Source organism: Ricinus communis, chromosome 8 (genome assembly GCF_019578655.1).
Source record: "Ricinus communis isolate WT05 ecotype wild-type chromosome 8, ASM1957865v1, whole genome shotgun sequence".
Classification (NCBI taxonomy): domain Eukaryota; kingdom Viridiplantae; phylum Streptophyta; class Magnoliopsida; order Malpighiales; family Euphorbiaceae; genus Ricinus; species Ricinus communis.
Genome location: NC_063263.1, coordinates 20,062,889 through 20,085,427, shown reverse-complemented (window position 1 = coordinate 20,085,427; position 22,539 = coordinate 20,062,889). Strand labels below are relative to the sequence as shown.

At 31.1% G+C, this 22,539-nt stretch overlaps 1 protein-coding gene and 1 long non-coding RNA gene across 4 annotated transcripts; both read left to right on the top strand.

The window, feature by feature from the left end:
* Positions 1–1,651: 1,651 nt before the first annotated feature.
* Positions 1,652–3,433, top strand: LOC125370807. The gene is made up of 2 exons (XR_007216891.1): positions 1,652–1,989; positions 3,242–3,433. It is a non-coding gene; the product is annotated as an uncharacterized LOC125370807 (long non-coding RNA).
* A 7,574-nt stretch (positions 3,434–11,007) lies between these two features.
* On the top strand, positions 11,008–20,021 carry LOC8268668 (clathrin interactor EPSIN 3). Of its 3 annotated transcripts, none has more exons than XM_015727541.3 (14): positions 11,008–11,171; positions 12,089–12,184; positions 12,415–12,466; positions 12,622–12,701; positions 12,782–12,860; positions 13,131–13,214; positions 13,329–13,474; positions 13,744–14,091; positions 14,835–14,876; positions 14,961–15,062; positions 15,150–15,331; positions 17,171–17,382; positions 17,960–19,019; positions 19,129–20,021. In XM_015727541.3, the coding sequence occupies exons 2-14, from the start codon at positions 12,150–12,152 to the stop codon at positions 19,590–19,592; spliced, it is 2,886 nt and encodes a 961-aa protein (XP_015583027.2). In that variant the 5' UTR covers positions 11,008–11,171; positions 12,089–12,149; the 3' UTR covers positions 19,593–20,021. The 3 variants fall into 3 exon arrangements, with proteins under 3 accessions (XP_015583027.2, XP_015583026.2, XP_015583028.2); XM_015727540.3 differs by having other exon boundaries at positions 11,008–11,372; XM_015727542.3 differs by having other exon boundaries at positions 11,010–11,372; positions 14,970–15,062.
* Positions 20,022–22,539: the final 2,518 nt, after the last annotated feature.

Genomic DNA, 22,539 nt, shown 5'->3' with positions numbered 1-22,539 from the left:
GATTATATTTATCCCAAATTATTTTGAAGTTTTCATTTTTTCAAAAAATAAAATATTTTAAAGTAATAAATATCTTAAAATAAAAAATTAATATATCGGTAAATTTCTTATTACTTTTCTTCTTGACAATCTTTTTTCAATTAAGAATTAACTACATTATTTTATAATTCTTTAATAGTTATTGTTTTACTTTTTTATCTAATAGCATGAAAATCTATGCAAATCACTTTTTAATTGCAATCATGACTTTGATTTTTTTCACATCAATAAAATAAATAAAAATAACTATAATCAAGCATAAAATAAGATAAATCTAAATACTAAAAAATAATTTTTTAAAAAAAACTAATTTTTAATATTTTGGATCTTTTTCAACATGCAAATAACAATTTAAGGAACTTAAAACTATTTTTTCAATAAAAACTAATTTCTAAAGAAATTACAGTTAATGAAAGAAATTAAAGACACTTCTTCGTATATCTAAAATTAACCAATCATCAATCAAACATTAACAAAATCATTTAATTACATAAAGACTTAACACAAATAAACAAGTGTAAAATTTGGCATTAAAATTCATAACATAATTTTTAAAAAAGCTGAACTTTTTACAAAAAATAAAATCCAACAAATTTTAAAAAAATCAAAATGATAAATTTATTTAATATAATAAGAGAACTTTATAAGAGAGATAAAAAAAAAGAATAAAAACAAAAAAAAGGTTAAGACCCATAAGAAAAATAATAACAGTTGAAGAAAAAAATATGAAGATAATTATTCATAATTCTGAAAATCAACCAAATATAAACGAAACATCAATTAAACATCAACAAAATCATTCAAAATAACTAGTTATATAACAGAAAAAGCACTTAATTTAATTTTTTTCTCATGTTTCTACAACATGTTTTTGGATCAATTTTTCTTTTTTTCTCCATAAAAAATATTGATCCACTTGTCAATACAACCTATTATTATTTTTTTTATTTTGTTATGTATATGTATTAAAGAAAAAAGAAGTAAATTATTTAATATTGTTCTTATGAAGGTCTATATATTGAATATGGTTGGGTTCTTGTTTTTTATTATAATAATATAAATTTTAATTTTTATTTAATTTTTTTCTAGTGGTACATTATTAATTCAATATTTTTGAAATATTAAATATTTCGAGATACATGTAGACATGCTAATTTATTTTTCATTAATTATATTTGAGCGTTATTATGCTTCTCTTAAATTATATTATTTTAATATTATACTTTATTATTATTTTTATTTAATTTACACAGCTATCATATTATAAAAAAAAAAAAGCTGCAATACTTACACTAATACTAAGAAAAATTCTTACCAGTCTCAATATACTGAAGCAACCTGTAATACCCAAAATTAAAAGAAAATAAAATAATAAAATAAATAAAATAAATAAAATAATAATAATAATAATAATAATAACAATAAAAAATTTGCCTTCCCATTTTTCTTTCCTCTCCCCTCTTCTCTCTCCTCTTTTCCTACCTCCCTTCCTTCTCCTTCCCTCCCTTACGTCGGCTCTCTCTCTTCCTTCTCCCTCTCCCCATCGACCACCTCCTCCCCCCTTGCATACCGCTTGCATCAGCTTCTTCTCCTCTCTCCTTCCGGCCAAGGGACGAAGAGGCTGCCATCATCGGTTGGGCCTCCTACCGACATCCTTTCTGAAATCCGACACCGGATTCAGACTCCCCACCCTTGTAAACCCCGAAAGCGACCCTCCTTGCAGTGAAATCCGTCGCCGGCAGCCTCGAGAAGCTTCACCGGAGAATCACTTTTCCGACCCCGATATGGTGCCTTCCGGCCATTTTTCGGCCGAAGCTCTTATATCTTCGGACTCACTGCAACTCAAGCTTCGCGTAGGCGCTTCAGGATTCGAATTTCGACACTGTTGGCAAGACTGGCTTCCGGACCCCAGTGCTTTTCGGACGCGTGAAACATTGCAATTTCGATTCGGTATAATTTTATTTAGTCCTTAAAAATTATGTTATAATTTTAAAATAATATTGTGGCTATTTATTATCAGTGATGGATAATTTAAAAATTATTTGGATTTAATTATTTGTGATTGCAATGTGTTGCAGAATTAGAAAAATTAATGTAGTTTTAGTTGCCCGACTACCGTTAATTAATCACAGTAGATTTAAAGTATATTTGGTAGGTTCTGGACCCGTTTTATAGGGGGATAAATGTCTATAATTTAGGGGAGGTTCTGCCGAATTTTTGACAGAATTCTCGAGTCTAAAGTAATTTTAGGCAGTTTAATCTAGGAGTCTATGCCTAGAAAAAATTTAAGAATGTCTGTTAACTGAATATTTTCGTGAATAGATAACCCATCCTTCCCGCCAGCTCCCCCCGAGGTGTAGAAGTGAATTGAGGGTGCGACAGAACTGTGAGTTAAAGTCATATAATCGCTGCACTATTGGCATTGTTTGAATTTAATGCGATGTTTTAGTGATTTTTGTGTAATATGATTATCAGTATCGCATTACAAATAATTTCATTTAATTAACAATTACCATAAATAATATTAACGTTATTATCTGTAAAATTATCTCATTATTTTCGAAATCATAATTAATGTTCTTTCAATACTGTTATTATTAATTCTATATATAAATTGCATGTTTACTTTACCCGAGATTCTGAATCCTTAATTTCAGTATGTTATTGAATAATTAGTTTATGATTATTATATTTATGTAACGATTGTGACAATAAGGCTATAGTAGAACATGCCACCTGATGAGTTGCATCAGGACCGCGTGCACACTGGTAATAATCAAGGACAGTTAATAATGTTATGTTTGGATTTGCTCTAGTCGAGTATAACTCTCTGGGCTATGAAAGTTTGACTGTCAGAGAAAGGATCCTGGTCAAGCAATGCTCTCTAGGCCCCGGCTTAGTTGGGAATGAAGTGTCCAGGCTGGATGTAAGGACCCTAGTTGAACTTTGCTCTCTAGGCGTCAGACCTATTGGAATAAGAGAGCCGGAAGGCTGCGATTTGTGTTAGGGTTCTGTTGAGCCACTCGTCCCATAAGTATAAAATGTATATTATTTCTAAATTATGGTGTGACTCGTAATTGATATACAATGGCATAATATATTGAGTTAATAAATATTATTTTATTGAGGAGACTGCAATAGTTACAGGATTATTTGATTTTAACTCACTCTCGAGACTGACAGTTTCAATTTTATTTTTCAGGTGACAGTTAGAGTTCTTTGCCATCCTGTATTTTGACAGCCCGACTTCTTTCTTCATCGAGCTTATTGTAAATAATCTATACTTTCATATTTTTAGTTATTTTATACTCTGCAATAGAATATTTTGATTTGTTATGATGTTATCACAGACGAGTTAGATTTATATATGACATGTCAGTCATGATTAATATTATATTTTTATAAGTATTTTATTGAATTATCTATTAGTAAGGCTTACTACGGGATTCGGTGACCTTAAGCCTATCCATTCCCTAATGCCGGTCACGGGCCCACAGATCGAGTCGTGCCACAACCAATAAAAGATTATGTAAAAATTTCATGAAATGACTCAATAGAAAGTAGTAGATTTTGAATAATTACAATGAAATATATAAAAATTTAAAATTGACAAATATATATACTTTTCATATTTATTTATCTTAGCATATAATATATATAGAAATCTCACAAAAATATATCATATGATTATTTTATAAAAGACTAATATAAATATAAATAAAAATATCATAAAATTAAAATAAAATTTATTTTTATACTACTATAATTATAAATTAAAGTATATAATATTAGATTTTAAATTTTAAATATAAGGTTAATAAAATAATTATGCATGAGTAAATTGCTAGTCTTTGTCATAACATGTAAATAATGAAGGACTTCATGACACGTGGTTATTATTTCAAATGATGAAATTAACATCTCCACTCAAATCAGACTTCACTGATCCACTGGTCCACTAATTCTTCTACTAAAACATGGGTCACTTCAAGTAGTTTAGTATGAAAGCGTAAAAATGTAACAAAACAAAACAAGAGGGATTCTTACAATTATTTCAGTATTTACATTCATATTTACAGTCATTTATAGTTATTTTCGTAGAACATTCAAAAAGATTGTGGCTGAAAAACGTTTGAAAACCTACAATCACTTGATAAGAAGTCAGAAGCCGCAATCAATCACGATGGTTCGTGTACCACACACGTGAATTCTATTTTGTAAACTATTAGAATCAATCATCATAGAACATACAATTCTATTTTGTAATTTTATAATGATTGCTCAATTATCACTAGTCTCTCATCATCTATGTGAGAGTATTTATGCTTGATTATCAATTTAAAAAAGAAATTATGTTCTAATCTATGACATAGGTTAAAGGAACTTCATTAGGGAACCAATTTGGTTTTAACCTATAGAGATTAAGAACAGCATGAAGGCCTATGGAAGCTTTAATCCAACAATTTAATGTGTTAAAGTTAAATAGGCATGTTCGTGATATAGCTAATATTAACCTAAACCTTATTAAAGATTAAAGAAGAGACTCTAAATAATCAAAACATTCTACTTTGAAACACTGCTATAAAAGATATTTAAATACTAAATAGAAAAAATTAATAAAATACATAATTAAAATGGCCGAATTAATGAAATAACTTAATTTAATAGAATTTAGTAATTTTATTAATGTAAATTATTTTTGGACTTATGCAAAAAGATGATTACGCAAGAGGTGATTACGTACAAGTTTTAGATGGTCAGAATCTCACTTTCAAATGCACACCTGCATCAGCGGACCAAACTTTGACTTCTTCATAGTAATTTAGAGCTGACAATTCGTGTCGTGTCATATCAAGTATATAATATAAAAATTACTAATTCAAATATTGATTTGTTTAATTAATTATATCATAACATCAAACTCTAATATAAATTTAACATGTTTATACTCCATACCTATTTATCATAAATTCAAAATCATTTAATTACGTGTGTTGTGTCATGTTGTTTGATTGAATCGTGTAGCCTTAAGAGTGGACAAATCAACAAGCTTGTGTAAATCCACCACCTCAATCAAGGAAGCTTGAATCAGTAAGTTAGAGTAGAGCAATTAATTGGTTAGATATGTAAATATTATAGAGCAATAAATAGGTTAGCAAAAAGTTGCTTTAAATTTCTTCTTGTCCTTCTTCAACTTCCACTTCAGTTGAGGTCCATTTTGTGACACTGATGCTCAGTTGAGCCTTTAATGTTCAAACTGAAAATTGCTTACCCAAGTAGGGGCACATTTCTGAAAGACTTTCATTCTTTTCTTTTTTCTTTTTTTAATTTTATAATTTAGAATAAAGGATCAGAATATGTGTATTTTTTTCTGATAAGAAAGGACATGCCTTGATGAACTCTATTAAAACAAATTATCTAAACCTAGCACCTGATTTGGGCCTCAGATCATTTGGAACCTTCAACTTTTGGCTCAAAACTCTTGAGCATTTTCCTATACTAATCCATAAATACATTCTTAACTTAGACATGGAACCCATTGCCCAATTAAAAGGGTGTTCCTTTCTTCTTTTTTCTCTTATTTACATAAAAATTGCATATATATACTCTAGATTTGAAATACATAAATTAGGATGACAAATTACAGTTTAAACAGCAGAGATCTTCTCAGTATTTTATACTATCAAAACTGCTCTCAAGCCCTTTTGAATTGTTTAGATATATTCCAATTGCAGTTATAAATTTCTTTTTCTGAATAAGATTGGTAATAGAAATCTCAATTAGGCTGACATCCCTTTTAGCATAAAACAAAAAAGTATAGATAAAAAGAAAAAAATAAATACAACCTCAACCTCATGAAAGAGGGAAAAAAAGCTAAACCTAACTTTAATTAATATTAATTACAAATACCATCTAAAAGAAAGAAGTTGGTTCTCGATATTTAGTGCAAATAGTATAATCATAAATGTTCAACTTGTGATGTGATAGCTCTCTTGGCTAAAAAGAAAATGATGATGAGCCACTTGGTTCCATTTCCTTATTAACATGAGAGTAAAAACAACTTCCTGAAAGCCTTGGGCAGAGTTGATAATGTCCTCATACAGTAATTGATGGATCTTTACAAGAATTTGGCCCTGTATTTCATAGATTCTGAATAACCAGCTTTGAATCACCAATGACCATAAGTATAGCCCACAATCCCCCATGAAGGAGTGCAATTGCTTCAGCCCTTTCAGTGTCCCAAACTTCACCAACACATTTTGCTGGTGACTTGATTACCTTGTCCACTTTTAAGACTTGCTTTCGAAAATAACCAGACACCACATACCTAAGGTCATTCTATTATCAAAAAAAAAAATTTATCTATTTTCCACTTATAATACATTATTGATTTATATTTATTATTTTTTAATTTATGAAAACACCAACAAGCAAGTAGACAAAAAAGTAAAAAATTATTTAATACAAAAGAGATGACTCTTTTAGTTTTAAGTTTTAAGAGCGAATGTTTTTGCTATATAAACTAATCTTCAAAGTCTTTATATTTTATATTTATTAATTTTAATTAATTAAATATGTTCCAATCATCAAATTCTAAAAAATAAAACATTCATATATATTTTTCTATCCTTGCGTTCTATACACCAAGTGTAGAATTCAAAAGTTGGATGATGGTTTCCACTTCTCCATATCCTGGACAAGTATGCCTTGAGTACGTACCTTTCTTTGGAAAACATCAAAACATGGCAAGATACCGAACAACACCATACATTGGAAATGCTTAATTTTCCCCGAAACTTACAAATTTTCATCATTTTATTCCAGGAGGGACAACCAAATGATGAGGAAGAGGAACAGGTTGTGTCAAGTTTCCATTTAGGCTGCGCCATAAAATTTCCAGAGCGTATTGGTCTCTCCCTTTATCTTTTTCCAAGGAAAAAGAAACAAAATTTCTTATTGGAACAGAGAGAATATTTTGGAGGCTGCTCTTAACAAGCTATTCGTCTGTCCTTGCAGATTTCAATATTTAACATGCAATTTTGCTTCCACCCTGTCCTTAAATCATTCTTTCTCAAATATCAATTACTATAACTTAATGGCAATCTTAAAAACATTCTAATAAATTAAGGGGCTTGCACAGGTTCAGATTTTCAGAGCCCCTGACGTTTTTGAGAGGGATAAACTGGTCAGCCTGATGCACTCTCAAGGAGAAAGCTACCACGAGGACAATTAAGGCTTCACTCTGTCACTGTGATCTACTCTAGTAAGGACTTCCCCATGACTCTTTCTTTCCAATCGCACGTACTGGCCTTTTTCAGGGTGTTTCTGTCCTACCAAAAAATAGCATCTAGTATAAAAACAAACCTCCGCAGATGGGTTAAATTTCCTTTCTAAAGTTGCGACTTAAGACGAATCTCATGGTCATCGTCAGGATCTATGTTCAGGTGTTTAATCCACTTCATCTAGCTTATACATTCTGATTTTTCCCTTACGTTCTTACCTGCAACTGCAACCAGTCCTTTCTCTTGATTGATTTTCATGTAATCTGCATCTCTAATTAATGAATATATTCAAATTCATCCTCACGTAGTGTAACATAACAGAAAGTAACGAAAATAACAGAAAATGCAAACTCTCTTCAAGCATGCATCCTTAAACTTGTCAAATGGGCTACTTATTTCTAGATCATTGTACTTGGGAAGCTCTTCAATGTCAGTCCATTTCTGAGACACTATTTCTAGTGGTTCACTGATATAGCTGCCCTGCCCAGATGAACTTTAAATTCCTTCATGGGTAGTGCAATAATAGTCAGAGGAGAAATTATTATATGAACTTGATCCAGCACGTCATCACAAAACTCATCCAATGAGATTAAATATCATCATTTTATCGGATGAGTTTTTTTGATGACGTAGTGAATCAGGACCATGTAATAACCTCTTGCCTTAGAGAGGTTTTAGTTCTGGTGCAAGGACATTTACTTTCTTTTGTCTAGCATGTTATGCATATGCCAAATAGGTTCCCATCAATTTGGCATGTAGAGTTTGAAGTTTGAATTATCTGGGTAAAGTTGGCATTTCAGTTCCTTTTAGGAGATTCATGTAATATAGAAATGAAAGATAGAAAAATAAACTTTATAATAGTGGTTTTGCTTTTGCATGTCTTACATTGTTAGGTTTGTGTTCTATTCATCTTTGTCTTACCTTTGTTTCCAAACCCACTATTATTTTTAATTATTTTTTCTTGGTTCATTATTTCAACTTTAATATCATTTTGCAGCTACTTGTCATTCTCTCCATCTAATGCAAAAGTAAACATGAAAAAACAGAAAGAATTGTTGGTCCAGATCTTTAATTTACAATGTAATTAATTAAGATTGTGGTTGAATATTTACCTTTTGTTGTCTAAAGTCTCAACCAGCATCATTTAACTTTTTTTTTTTTTTCCTTTTTCACTATCAGAACAGCAAAAAGGAAGAGAGAAAAGGGGGGCAAATAAAAGCAAGGATCAAAGTTTTCTCCTTTAATTTCTCCCTCATTTTGGTTGCATATGGTGTACATTTTTACTATTTTGTGGGGTGTGAATCAAATGAAAACAAAGGAAAACAAAACAGACACTCATACACACACAAGAGTTGCCAATAAGAAGCAACAGATGTAATGAAGCAAAGAAAAAGGGTGGCAGAATAGGACTGGAAAGCAAGGTCAAATTTAGCAGGCCAAAGTATTTATTTATAAATTTTGCAAAATCAAAGTGCAAAAGATACTTTAAAAAAAGAAAAGAAACAAAAAAGAGAAAATCCCAAATCACCAAATAACAAATTCAGTTAATTCAATTGTTATATATTTCTGTTTTAACACATAAAAGATGAACGATGACAGCAAGGAACCAACCTCAGCCAGCATGGTCAAATTCAACTGGAACAATCCTATGACTCTTCTTATGCTAATTTATTTATTTTTTTTAATTCATGAGGATAAATGGGTCTATTGTACAATAAAAATATTCATATTTTTATACTCGCTATAAATATAAAAATTTATTTAATACAGAGATTATTATTTTTTAATAAGAAAAAATAATAATTTCAATTTAATGCATTGAGCATCAAACAATTGAAGGTTGTTTATGTTACAGGGCATTAATTTGCCAAGAAATATAATTACAATTATTTAAAATTTTAACCTCACATCTTATTATAAGGTATTTGGCCTAATTATTTTGCCCATCAAGACTATATATACAATTTATTTAATTTTTAATGAAATTCTGTGTGCTTCCTCTCCAGCATCTATGGGATTGGTCCACAATCTGGCTAATGTGCTTGTGACAAGTAAAATATATAAATCTAGAAGCCAAGAAGAATAAAGAAAACAAACACAATGAAAAGTAAAAGCAATAGCACTAGAAAAGTTGCCAATCCTTTGACAACTAATGGAGATTCCAATGAATAATGGGTGCAACAAGAGAAGTATTTACTTACTATATCACAACAATAATGTATTAATATAATCAAGCTAGACATTGGACAATTTATTATACTTTATTTTATTTTATTAATATTTTTATTTAAATTCGAATTTACAGAATTATTTTATTTTATGAATATCTTCATCGCTAGTAAAAGTTTATCATATTTATATGGTCATATGTTATATAGCCTATTTTTTTTTATTTCAATTTATTTATTTATTTAAATTTCATAAAAAGGGTGACTCATATTCATAATGTAAATAGATTGATGGCTTTCAAATTGTTTGGGTGTAGACCACCATATAATATATGAAGAAAAAGAAAAGAAAAATGGTGGGTAAGAATTGAATTTAAATGATTACCAAACATGGAATAAAACAACTTTCCACCTCCCCTATGTTATTATTACAACCGCAAAAAGATAAAAAGGCACTATCAGCAAAATCATATTAAAAAACGAAACAGGCTTTCATGAGTTTGATTTTAATAACCATTTAGATCTAAATGTGGCAATTTTCATTTTATTTTTCTAAAACTGCATGTGGGGATAATTTCTTATTTGACCGACAATATAAATGTACCATGAAAATATTATTATAAAAGAATTAACTATGTCTCACACTTGATTTTAAATTATCTGAATTTGGGATCAATTTTATCTAACTAACTTAGTCTAACCATTGAAAAACTATAATATCTTTTAAAATGAATAAAATTTATGAAATTATTACAGAAGAATTTAATATATTTCTTAAAGATAACTACTTATATAATGCAATTTCATTTTAAATTTAACACATCAATCTAAATATATATGTCTAAATTATATGAACTAAATTATTAAATATTAAAAATTTATTTCGATCTTAATAAGTTATGTCAAATTCGAATGTTAAAATGGTAAATTTAATAAATTATTATGATAAATTTTTAATCTATAAATACTGCATACATTTAATTTTCAATTTAAAACTATATCAACTTATAAAATTTAATCAGTATATATTATTATTATACTCATTATTTAATATATACATGTAAAACATTAACCCAAATTCAAATTCAAATTCAAGTTAGACTCTTGCTGTAACTTCTCAATAACAAAGTGCTATTTGATTGAAATTGTCAATGGTCATAACTTAATCCAATTGAGTTAATCAACTAAATTCTATCCATTGCTATGACTTATGAGAAATAATAACTGCGTGTAAAAAAAAAAAGTTACTGTAATTAAATAATTAAAAATTCATCCGAAAAACACAAAAGGAATTAAATAATTACCCTCAATTATCTGCGAGTTACCTGGGCTGTCTTTTTCTCTTTTCAAATTTTATTAATTTAAGAAAAAACAATTCTCAAATTATTGAAAATTGGAGAAGCATAATAAGACAGTTGAAAAAAAAAGAAAAAAGAACCAAACCCAAACCCAACCCAACCCAACAATAATAACACCAAACAACAACAACATCAACATCAACAGCTACGTTACAACTCCAACACCAACGACATTAATAACAACGCCAACACCTCTCTCTCTCTCTCTCTCTCTGTTCTTTTGGTATTAGTTTTTGTTTAATTATATTTGTAATCTGTTTTAATTATATAATAATAATAATAATAATAAGAAGAAGAAGAGGAAGAAGAAGAGGCATATTTTAGTAAGTAGCAATTACGCGCTTTGCGCTTTTCCTTCCTTGAAAAATAAAAATTCTATTTTTGTGTTCTCTCTCCCTCTTTCTCTCTGAAACAGAGAGAGGCTGCTGCCACCGGATCGAGCTATTTGCCATCTCCAGATCTGGGTTTTTTTTTTTCTTTTCCTTTTCTCTGATCTCGTTTTGTCACCGTCAGATCTGATCTGGGTTCGTGTTTCTATTTTTCTTATTTCAAGTGTATTTTTCATTTACCTTATCTCTATGTTTCGTTTATTTCAGCTTTATTATTATTATTGTCGTAGTTATTTTTTTTTTCTTTTTAGTTTGGGGCTACAAAGACAGAAACCCAGCTCCAGGTTTACCTGAATTTTTGATTCTAAGTTAGGGCTTAGATTATGCTTTTGATATAGGTCGGTGGGTTTTGGTTTTCTCTAAACGGATCTTATGTTGACTTAATGGATTTAGCTGTAATGTGAGATGCATTTGATAGTGTAACAAAATAATAGTTCAAAATTTTTTCAGGTGTACGATTCATCTTGGTAAAAGAGAAAGAGATTGTTTTTACATGTAAACTTTAAAAGATTAAATCTTGTTCTTTTTCATTAATTTTTGCTATGACTTAAATCCATGTGATGCTGAAATTTAGGTGTGAATTCAGTTTATTAGGATTTTTATTCAGTTTCATTGTTATCTGAGAACTTTATTGCTTGGAAGTATTATGTGGTTGATTCTATTATATAGTATACCTGTTGGAGGGCTAACCAAATCTTATATTAAAGTTGATCAAAATTTGTCCTTGGAAATAATATTTTTCTTTTCCCTTCTGATTTGTTTACGTTGTATTCATTTCACTTACTATGATGTATAATTTTGGAAATTTGTTCTTATTGTGAAGATCTAACTGTTACCTTGCTTTTGATCAGTGCATAAAAGGGGTCTCTTGATAGTGATTGGCATTGCCAGTGTAGATCACTTCTTGTGACAATGAAGAAGGTGTTTGATCAAACTGTTAGGGACATGTAAGTATGGCACATAGTTCCAGTAATTAGTTTCTGGGTGGTTAATAACTTACATTTGCTGTTTGATAAAAAAATTAGGGTGTGTTGCACAAATTCCTACTGATATCAAACTTTACAAGACTTGGGACTAGTTTCACTTTGGTTTTTTTAACAGCTATGTCATACTAATTTATGCATTCTGGAAAATTACTAATTTGGCTAATTGTTTTCTCTTTACTGTTTAATTGCAGTAAGAGAGAAGTTAATAAAAAAGTGCTTAAAGTTCCTGGTATAGAACAGAAGGTAAAGTGTTTTCTTGTTTTGTATAAACCTTTGTAATTGAGAATGATAAATCTATCCTTGTTTGCAAAATGGAGTTTAGCTTATTTACAAATGTGACCTGTCTTTCCATGCAAGAGCTCTTACAAAATACTTTTCTTGTTCCCTTTTCCTTTCAGGTTCTTGATGCGACCAGTAATGAGCCCTGGGGTCCTCATGGAACTCTCCTAGCAGATATTGCACAGGCTACCAGAAATTAGTAAGATGGATTAATTACTTCATAGATGCTCTATTATGTATTTTACTACAAAGAGACTAATTCTTTAATTTTCGATGCAGTCATGAATACCAGATGATCATGGCAGTAATCTGGAAGAGGATAAATGACACTGGCAAGAACTGGCGGCATGTCTACAAGGTCTGTATTATTTTCTATGTATTTTCTTCTTTTTTGCTTTGGCATATGCTTGTCGTTTTTAGTCTTCTACAAAAATGCATATAGTGTAACTGTTATATAATACCCTTCAGGCTTCAGGCGACCCATTATTAGTTATGAAAGTAGCTTTTGACATTCATGATGGACAATGTTATATTACTCAGTACTGTTATCATATACAATTGGCATATGTCACTTTTCTTTTTTGCATTGCATTGTAACAGCTGACTGACTACTTGTGCCTGGCTTCAGGGTTTGACTGTTCTGGAATACCTGGTTGCCAATGGATCAGAGCGTGTCATAGATGAGATAAGGGAGCATGCATATCAAATCTCGGTAATTTTTCTGCTCTCTAATTCCAATTTTTAGAATTATATCGCTTTATTTGTGTGTGCAACAACTGTTGGATCACCTGTAATAAATTAATTTTTTTCTTCTCCTGCATTATAGACCTTGTCAGATTTCCAATATATTGATTCCAGTGGAAGAGACCAGGGTAGCAATGTCAGAAAGAAATCCCAGAGTCTTGTGGTCCTGGTAAATGATAAAGAAAGGATAATTGAAGTTAGACAAAAGGCAGCTGCTAATCGAGAAAAGTGAGTTGTGCTTGAACCAAATTGTCTAAAAAGTATAATGTTTATCTGTATGTATATGTTACTGTGGCTTTTAAAACCTCCTTTTTGTGTTGCATTGCCAGTTTGCCACCAGAGTTCTCCTAATTTTTCACTGTATGGCATTTGCAATATGATTCTCATTTCATCTTGGTGTGTTTATGACATGTTTTCTGCTATGGACCAAAAATAACACAAGTGAATAGAAATACAACATTTCAAACTTTAGGTTATGACTGGTGAATTTTTGGTAGGTTTCGCAATACGTCAGCTGGTGGAATGTACAAACCTGGTTCATATGGTGACAGATATGATGATGAACGTTATGAAGGTCGCTATGGAAGCAGGGATGAAGATAGAAATGGCTATGGCTATGGGAGAGAACGAGATTACAACTATAGGGACGATGATCGATATGGTAAATATGGAGACTCTTATAGTCGTGATGGAGATCGGTATGGAAGAGATAATGAAGAGCGCTACAGCAGAGATGGCTACAGAGATGATGACTACCAAGGAAGAAGTCGAAGCATTGATGATTATGGTTCACGAAGCAGGAGTTCTGATAGAGGGGCTGATGACGACGGTCAATCCTCATCTCGGTATGGTATCTATTTTCTGTAGTTAACTATTTGATTGTAGTGAGCTTTCAAAATTCTGAGAACATATATCATTACCTATTGCTGTTTTTATTCAGATAGCAGCTATTTAGGACAGTATAAATGTCCTATTTTGAGATTTCGCTTTTTTTTCTTTGAGCAAGTACATATGAAACCTCAAGTAAAGGAGAAACTGCGAATTCATTAATTGACAATGTGCATCTCTGTCCTTTTAGAGTCCAGATGGAGAAAAGTTAAATTGAAGACAGTTACTTGTGTTTAATAGATGCTGAATTATGGAAATTGATAATTTATTTTAGTGATTCTGTGTGATGTTAATGCATGTATTTAAATGATATGAAGGTTTGTCCATGACAAATATGAATATGTTATAAAGCCTTTTTGGTTGCTCATTTGAAAGCTTAAACACGTCTATTATTAAGGAAGGTTACTAGAAGATCATGAATTAATGACTATAACATAAAATGAAATACAGCCATGGTGTTGGATTCAACAAACTTGGGAGGTTCAGGTATTATGACAAAATGAAGAGGTCCCAGTGGAATGGTCTTATTATGAGGAACTACTTTGATCAGGGTATGCTGATGTGTTAATGGGATGTCTAAAGTAGCTGATATGTTTCCTCGTGCTCTTATGATCTCTCTTGTAAATTTAAAAAGCGTGCTGAATATATCATCATTGTACCATTGCTTGAAATAGCTTATTTTTGCTCCATTATTCTGCAGCGGTAGTGGTGCTAAAGCTGATGATCAATCTCAGGATGGAAGGTAAAATTATGCTGGATGAGCTAAAAATTTGCTGGCGTTATTGTATAATTTCAATAGTGTCAGACTAAATTAATTATATCATAGCATTGCCAGGAGGCTTGAGCGAAAATTTTCTGAACAAAATATTGCTCCACCTAGTTATGAAGAAGCTGTGAGTGAGTCCCGAAGTCCTGCTCACAGTGAAAGGTATTCAATCTTTTACCATGGAAATGCATCAAGATTTTACTCTCTTCATGCTCATTTGATTGATTTGAACAAACTTCTTCGTGAAAGGAATGGAGAAACTTCAGCAGCATCTGTTCCTGGAGTATCTTCTCCGCCTGCTCCTAGAGCTGCCTCTCCAGCTGAAAGCAATATTCCAAGTCAAGCAGCCACTGGTTTTGGTACAACTATGTCTTCTGCAGGCGAGGAAGTTGAGGTGGCTGATGAATTTGATCCTCGTTGTCCTGGTTCAGGTACAAAATACTCATGAATTGTGCTTTGAATGCTAATGCCAATTTTTAATGTCTTATATTATTATTTGTGATTACGTCTCATTGCTTATCATCATCAAAATCTTAGGGTGTGTTTGGCAACCTCAATTTTTATATTATTTTATTTTTTAAGTTTGAAGGTTGCTTATGCAAAAAGCAAGTAATTGATGATTTCCCCAAAAGCAGGTTTGAGAAAAGCAGTTTAGAAAATTTTCTAAAAAATTAATATATTAAATTAAAAAAAAATTCTAACTAGCTTTTTCAACACCCAATGACAATCCCCAAACACCCTTATTCATTTGTAATGGAGTGTCCATGTTGGTCATAAATTTTAATTCTTAGAACTGATTGTGAAAATCATCAGAGCATGATATATATTAATGCCTCAACCTTAATGTTAGATTGTAATGTGCAGTTAAGGGTTTTGCCTCTCTCTGTTCATGAGAAATATTTTACCATTTTGCTGAATTACTTATACTATTAGATGGAATGCTAAGCATAGATGTATTGTGGTCTTTCATGCACATGTTGAGTGCTATCATGTCTGTATGTTGGCCCTGGTGGAATCAAACCTATCAAATGGCTTAAGTGCCTGTGGTGCTCTAATTTTGGCCAGGACATTGGATATTGGATTTATTGTGACATGAGTTGTGTCTAACACTAATGTGGGAAATTGCAAGGAGTCCTACATTCTTTACCAAATGCATATACGATTATGACAGTTTTGTGTATTTGAGTAACTGGCCATTAAACTTTGGATGTAATTTCACCTTGTCCTCCATTTTGGGTTCCTTCCAATTTTTAAATAGTTGAAGTTTGTTTGCTGCTATGTAGTCATCAAGGCTAAATTTGCTAGCAGTTTGGTGACTAACCTTACTTGAAAACCTGAAGTTTTTAACCTGCCTAGGAATTGGACCTTACCATTTCTGGTGAGGTTGCTCACTCAAGTTGATCGTCATTCGCTGTTACTTGAGTTTTGGTCACTTTGACCATGATGATTACATTGTGGATGAAGTTGCAAGTAATTGAAGTTTAGTAACTGAGATGCAACTGCTCTCAAAATTTAGAGATCATTTGTGCATTTTTACCCTCTAAGAAACTGAGACAACTTTTTTTCTGTTTTACCATCCAACATTTTTCTATATTGAGAAAGAAAAATCTCGTTAGATAATTGACTGTAGAATGGTCTTTAGTAGTTCAATGTAAGTTCAATATTACAGCTTCATAACCAAGCTGTTACAAAGCCATCCCTTCATGTCAGTTTTTGAAGACCAGTTCTTCCATCTTTGCCCAAAATGTATATAAAATTACTTAAGACTCTAATGGTTTGTAAATTCCCAAGCTACATGCTTTCTACAGTAGTGGGGGGCTTGTATTATTCCTCTGTAAAGCTCACATGTGCCAAGGTTCTTTTTGCCTCAGTAGTAGGTTTTCTTGAAATCCAACTTCTAGAAGCAGCAAAGTAAACATGAATTTTCCAAAAGTAGGTTCCAAAAACCAGAGAGAATAAATAAAAGATATCAAAAGCAGAGTGCCCTTGCAACAATGCCAAACTGGCCCTTAAGTCTGATTGTCCTGATTATTGTTTTCATGATTATTATAGACCCTCTGGCCAGGGTTTGGGTTGGCTGGTTGGGGATTGGAAGGAAAGTACTGATTTGAGCAACTGCAGTGGAGTGTTAAGTGTTATGATAAGGTGGTGTTTGATGCTTTTCTATTAAAAAAAGAGTTTAAGAAGCTAAATGGGCCTTTGTAGCTGATGCTCTTGTAATAAACATCTACCTCAACTGGAAATTCATATTTATCAATCTCTTTTCACAGCTAGCCCCACCACTGCAGCTGCCTCTGCTGCTGCTACTGTCTCGAGCAATGCTGAAATGGATTTACTTGGCTCTCTATCAGATTCATTTGCTGCAAATCCATTGGCCATCATGCCAGTCTCCGCTGTGGCCACCTCTGAAGTTGACACTCAGACAAACTTTCCTGGATCCACATTTTCTGCAACGCAGCCTCCATCTAGTGTTATGAATATGGTAAGCTTATATGCTAATATTTAAAATCCATCTTTATATATCTTTAACCTTAGATGAAATTTATGTGAGTAGGGCCTGAGGGGCCCTGAGATTATTTGTTTTTCTTATTTGTATATGTTAGATCCGTTTATGGGTGGTCAGTAGGGTCTCATTCGATCCATCAAGTGTCAACTTCAAGGTTTTGAAGATTTTGCTGTATTTTTGAGTGCCAATTGAAATTGGACATTGACTCATCACGAGAGCTAATGGTTTCAACATGTCATACTTATTTTTTAGGTAGTTTGAGATGTTATTCATTTCTATGAGGTGCAAATAATGTGCTATTATGTTATTGTGAGGGTTAGATGCAGCTGTTATGCTTTTTGATTGGCTCATTATAATAACTAAGGATGATATCCATCTTGCTTGCATATCGTCTTCATGTTATATCTGTCCTTTACTGGTTTTTTATTTGTTGATCTAAAGAAAGCAGAGAAACACTATTCTGCCTCCCAATTTGACTTTGCATATTTTTGTCATGAGAAGATTATTTTGGTGTATTAGAACCAGTTAAAATGGAAGTATTATCTTGGTGCAGCCTTTTGAAGATCCATTTGGTGACTCTCCTTTCAAGGCTATTCCTTCCACCAGCGGTACTATGTCAGCTCAACAGCATACTTCTACCTCTGGAGCTGCTCTTCAGCCTACCCTCAGTCAAAGTGCTGAAATCCCCCCCACAGTGCCACAAGACACGGTGAATAATTTTGGCTTTGGGGACACATTCTCTGGCTTGACTTATTCAGCACCTAATGCCCAACCAACCTCAGCAAATTCACAGTTTTTACCACAAGAACTGTCAACCTCACACGATGAAACTGATATTCTGGCAGACATCCTCCCAACAACTGGGCCTTCACCTGTAGTAGCTACACAAGCTGGTTTTCCAGCTCTGGCTGGTCAACCGGCAGAGCCAGGAGCCAATATTTATGGAAACTACAATTTGCAGGCAGGATCTGTTGCACCAGTATCTCCAAATATGGGCCCTCAGACAGCACAGTTTAGCAGTGGAAACTTTCTCCCACATGGAGGATCTACAGCTCCTATCTCTTCAGCTGTGGCTCCACAAACTCCAGCTGGACCCGGAACACAATTTAACAATGGAAACTTACTTCCACAACAAGTTTCTGCAGCCCCAGCTTCACAGTTTCACGGCGCAAACTTCCTCCCAACTCAGGGCTCTGTTCCGGCTGCACAGTATACTGCAACAGGACCAAATCCGCAGTTCAGCAATGGTAGCTTTCTCCCACAGCAGGGATCAACTGCCCCAGTGGTCATGCAAGCTGCTCACCATTTTGCAACTGCACCAACTCCACATTTTAACAATGGAAATTTCATGCCACAACAGGGCTCTGTTGCCCCAGTTCCACAAGTTGGCTATCAAACCCCAACTGGATCTGCTACTCAGCCTAATAATGATGTCCTGGGTAACCTATTTACACAAGGACCAAAAACTTCCTCGACTTCTCAGCCAGGTATTCCATCTTCAGCAGGACCACTGGCTCTAGTTCCACAACCATCTAAAGAAAAATTTGAGACGAAGTCGACAGTTTGGGCGGATACACTGAGCAGAGGGCTAGTCAATTTGAATATCTCTGGACGTGAGTACTTGACAGTCTTTTATTTCAATACTGTGTTTTTGAAGGTCTTTAGTTAATTATTAATTTGTCTTGCTTGAGAGATTTAACATCATGGGCTTCATATGTGCAGCTAAAATCAATCCATTGTCGGACATTGGAATAGATTTTGATGCCATTAATCGCAAGGAAAAGAGAATGGAAAAACCAACAACAGCTCCCGCCACATCAACCATCAACATGGGTAAAGCTATGGGATCTGGTTCAGGGATAGGCCGAGCAGGTGCAAGTGGTCTTAGGGTTCCTCCAAATCCTATGATGAATTCTGGCATGGGAATGGGGGCAGGCATGAATAATATGGGAATGGGGATGGGAGGAGGTCCTGGTTCAGGTATGGCCATGGGAGGGTATGGAGGCATGAATCAACCCATGGCGATGCAAATGGGGATGGGGATGGGGATGAACATGGGGATGAATGTGGGGATGGGGCAGGGTGGCCAAATGCAACCTCCTGGTTCAACCATGCCTGGGGGTTATAATCCAATGATGGGCACAGGTGGTTACACTCAACAGCCTTACGGCGGTGGCTATCGATGATAATGAGCTAGTTTGTTATATGGAAGTGTATTGAATACCAGACGTCTTTTTGAGGTAGAAGAGATGTCATAGCAAAACCAGAGAGTTACAGTTGAGCACACGCTTATTAGTCTGATATGCGGTGGAAAGATGTGATTTTGATCGATAGTTGTAATCTGTTTGAAACTGAAATGTTGCCTGGATGTGTTTCCGTCGCACTATTGTTTGCAATATCATTCGTTTTGGGTCAGGAGTCGGTTTTAGGCGCATGCTCATTTCAGCTGTTGTGAATTTGTAATATGTGAGGATGAGGATAACCTTTCTCAGGTTGTCAGATTACCCTTATTTTTTTCTTCTTTCACATATATATATTTTTTTGTAATATGTCAGAGATCTATAAGACGCTTGACTATTGAAGAAAACCAATAAATCTGATGATTCATTTGACTACTTCACTTCTTATTCAATGCCTTCAATTTATGAATTGGATGTTACTTGTTTGGCATTATCAACTTAGAATTTTACATATTCTCATAATTCTATCTAATTTCAAACCAATAACTATTTATTATATATATTTCTGAGATTTAAATTTATTTTATATATGCATTAATTTTTAACACATAAAATTATTGTCTTGACATGTGTAATTACTTTTGAAACATGAAATTTACGTTTATGTGTAATTTTGTAATTTTCTTATTAACTTCTTAACTAATAAGTTACACTTCTAGTTAAACACTTATTCTAATTCTAAGAAATAATATATTAATAATATATTAATAATAAATTAATTTTTAATTAAAAATAATTAATTTTCTAATTAGATAATAATTATTTTAAAAATAATATATTAATTATAATTTAATATTATATTAACTAGTAAATTAGTTTTCTAATTAGATAATGATTATAATATTTTAAATATTATATTCATTGATAAATTAATTATTAATTATATAATAATTATTAATTTTAAAAAATAGTAATATTAATTATATTGATATTATTAATTTATATAATATTAGATTAAATAAATAAATACTTTAAATTAGAAATTATAATAAAATTTTAAAAGAATTAAAATATTTAAAAATAGGTAATTTGCTATTATTTTTTAAAATATTATTAAAAATAAAAAATTATTAAATTTACCTATAAACTTAATTTTATAATTAAAATAATAATAACGGTAAACAACTAGTATATATTAATTTTTTATGCTTTTAATACACAAGTTTTATTTTGACATATGTACTTACTTTTGACACATAGGATTCAGATTTATATGTAATTTCATAATTTTTCTATTAATTTATTTATTCATAAGTTACATTCCTAATTAAACATTTACTCTAATATTCTAAGAAATAACATATTAATTATATTTTTCTATTATATTAATTAATAAATAGTTTTCTAATCAAATAATTATATTAATTCTATACAAATAAATAGTACATTAATTATATTTTAATATTATATTAGCTCATAAATTATTTTTGTAGATAGATGATTGTAATTCTAAAAAAATAATATCTTAAATAATATTTTTAATATTATATTTAATAATAAATTAATTTTTTATTATATAATAAAATTTTAATTTTAAAAATAAGAATATCAATTATATTGATATTTAATTTATATAATATTAAAATTAAGTGTAAATAATTTTTAAAATAATCTTTGTATTATTACATTAGTAAAATTTTAAAATCTAAAAAAAATTAAGAACATTTAAAAACAATTAGTTTGCAATTACTATTTAGATTTTATTAATATTAATATTGAATAATATATATATATATATATATATATATATTAATTCTTGATACTTAAATTTTTTTGACATGTATACTTAAATTTTTGATACATAAAATTTTTATTTTGACATTTTTACTTGCGTTCAAACATGAGATTCAAGTTTATATTTAATTTTATAATTTTTTATTAAATTATTGATTCATAATTTATATTCTTAATTAACCACCGACTCGAATCTTAAAAACTAGCATATTAATTATATTCTAATATTACATTAACTAATAAATAGTTTTCTAATGAGATAATAATAAAAATTCTATTCTAAAAAGTAGTATATTAGTTATATTTTAATATTACATTAATTAATAAATTAATTTTATAATTAAAAATAATTCTAATACTAAAAATAATATTTTTAATATTATATTTAATTATATAATAAATTTTTAATTTTAAAAATAGTGATATCAATTATATTGATATGTTAAATTACATAATATTAAAAATTAATTAATAAATTAATTTTAAAATAATTTTAATATTTATTATTATTAATACAAAAAATTAAAAAATTAAAAATAATTAGTTTACTATTATTTTTTAAAACTTTATAAAATAATATTAAATATTAAAAATTTTATTAAATTATATTTATTAAATTTATTTTATAATCAAAATAATAATAACTACATCTAAAAAATAATAGATCGGTGATACTTGGTAATTAAGCTCATTGTTGTTTAGTAAAATTAGTTGTCTAGTTGTAGCACTAGGAAACACGTGTAGGGTTGTTAGCATTATTTGTTATTCTTTTTGTTCCCGTTACAATTCTATTATACCAATAATGATGGGCTGGCTTTGGGATCGTGCCTGCAGTATATTGCAGGTTCCTATCCATCAATGTGTATGAAGTATGTTAATGCGAATTTCTTTTTTCTCTCTAGTTTTCTCTCTTTACTTCTCTCGATTTCTTTCTCCGGTTCTTCTCTAATTTCTAAGGCACCATTTGGCACTAGAGCAGTTTTGATCCTACTCCATTCATTCACTCCCTTGCTCCCAATAAATCGAAAAATCATTCACCATGTCTGCTGCAGACAATACACGATCACAAAGATGAAAAAACTTGAGGAAAACATTTGTAACATGGTGAAGGGGATGCTGCTTGAGCATAACAAGCAGTAAGAGCAATCCCTTGCAAAGA

Bases quoted from the DNA above. Each gene is read 5' to 3' on its own strand.
- LOC8268668 (XM_015727541.3), top strand. From the start codon at position 12,150: ATGAAGAAGGTGTTTGATCAAACTGTTAGGGACAT. The intron at 12,467-12,621 runs GTAAAGTGTTTT...TTTTCCTTTCAG, and splicing joins TTCCTGGTATAGAACAGAAG to GTTCTTGATGCGACCAGTAA. The intron at 14,092-14,834 runs GTATGGTATCTA...ATTATTCTGCAG, and splicing joins GACGGTCAATCCTCATCTCG to CGGTAGTGGTGCTAAAGCTG.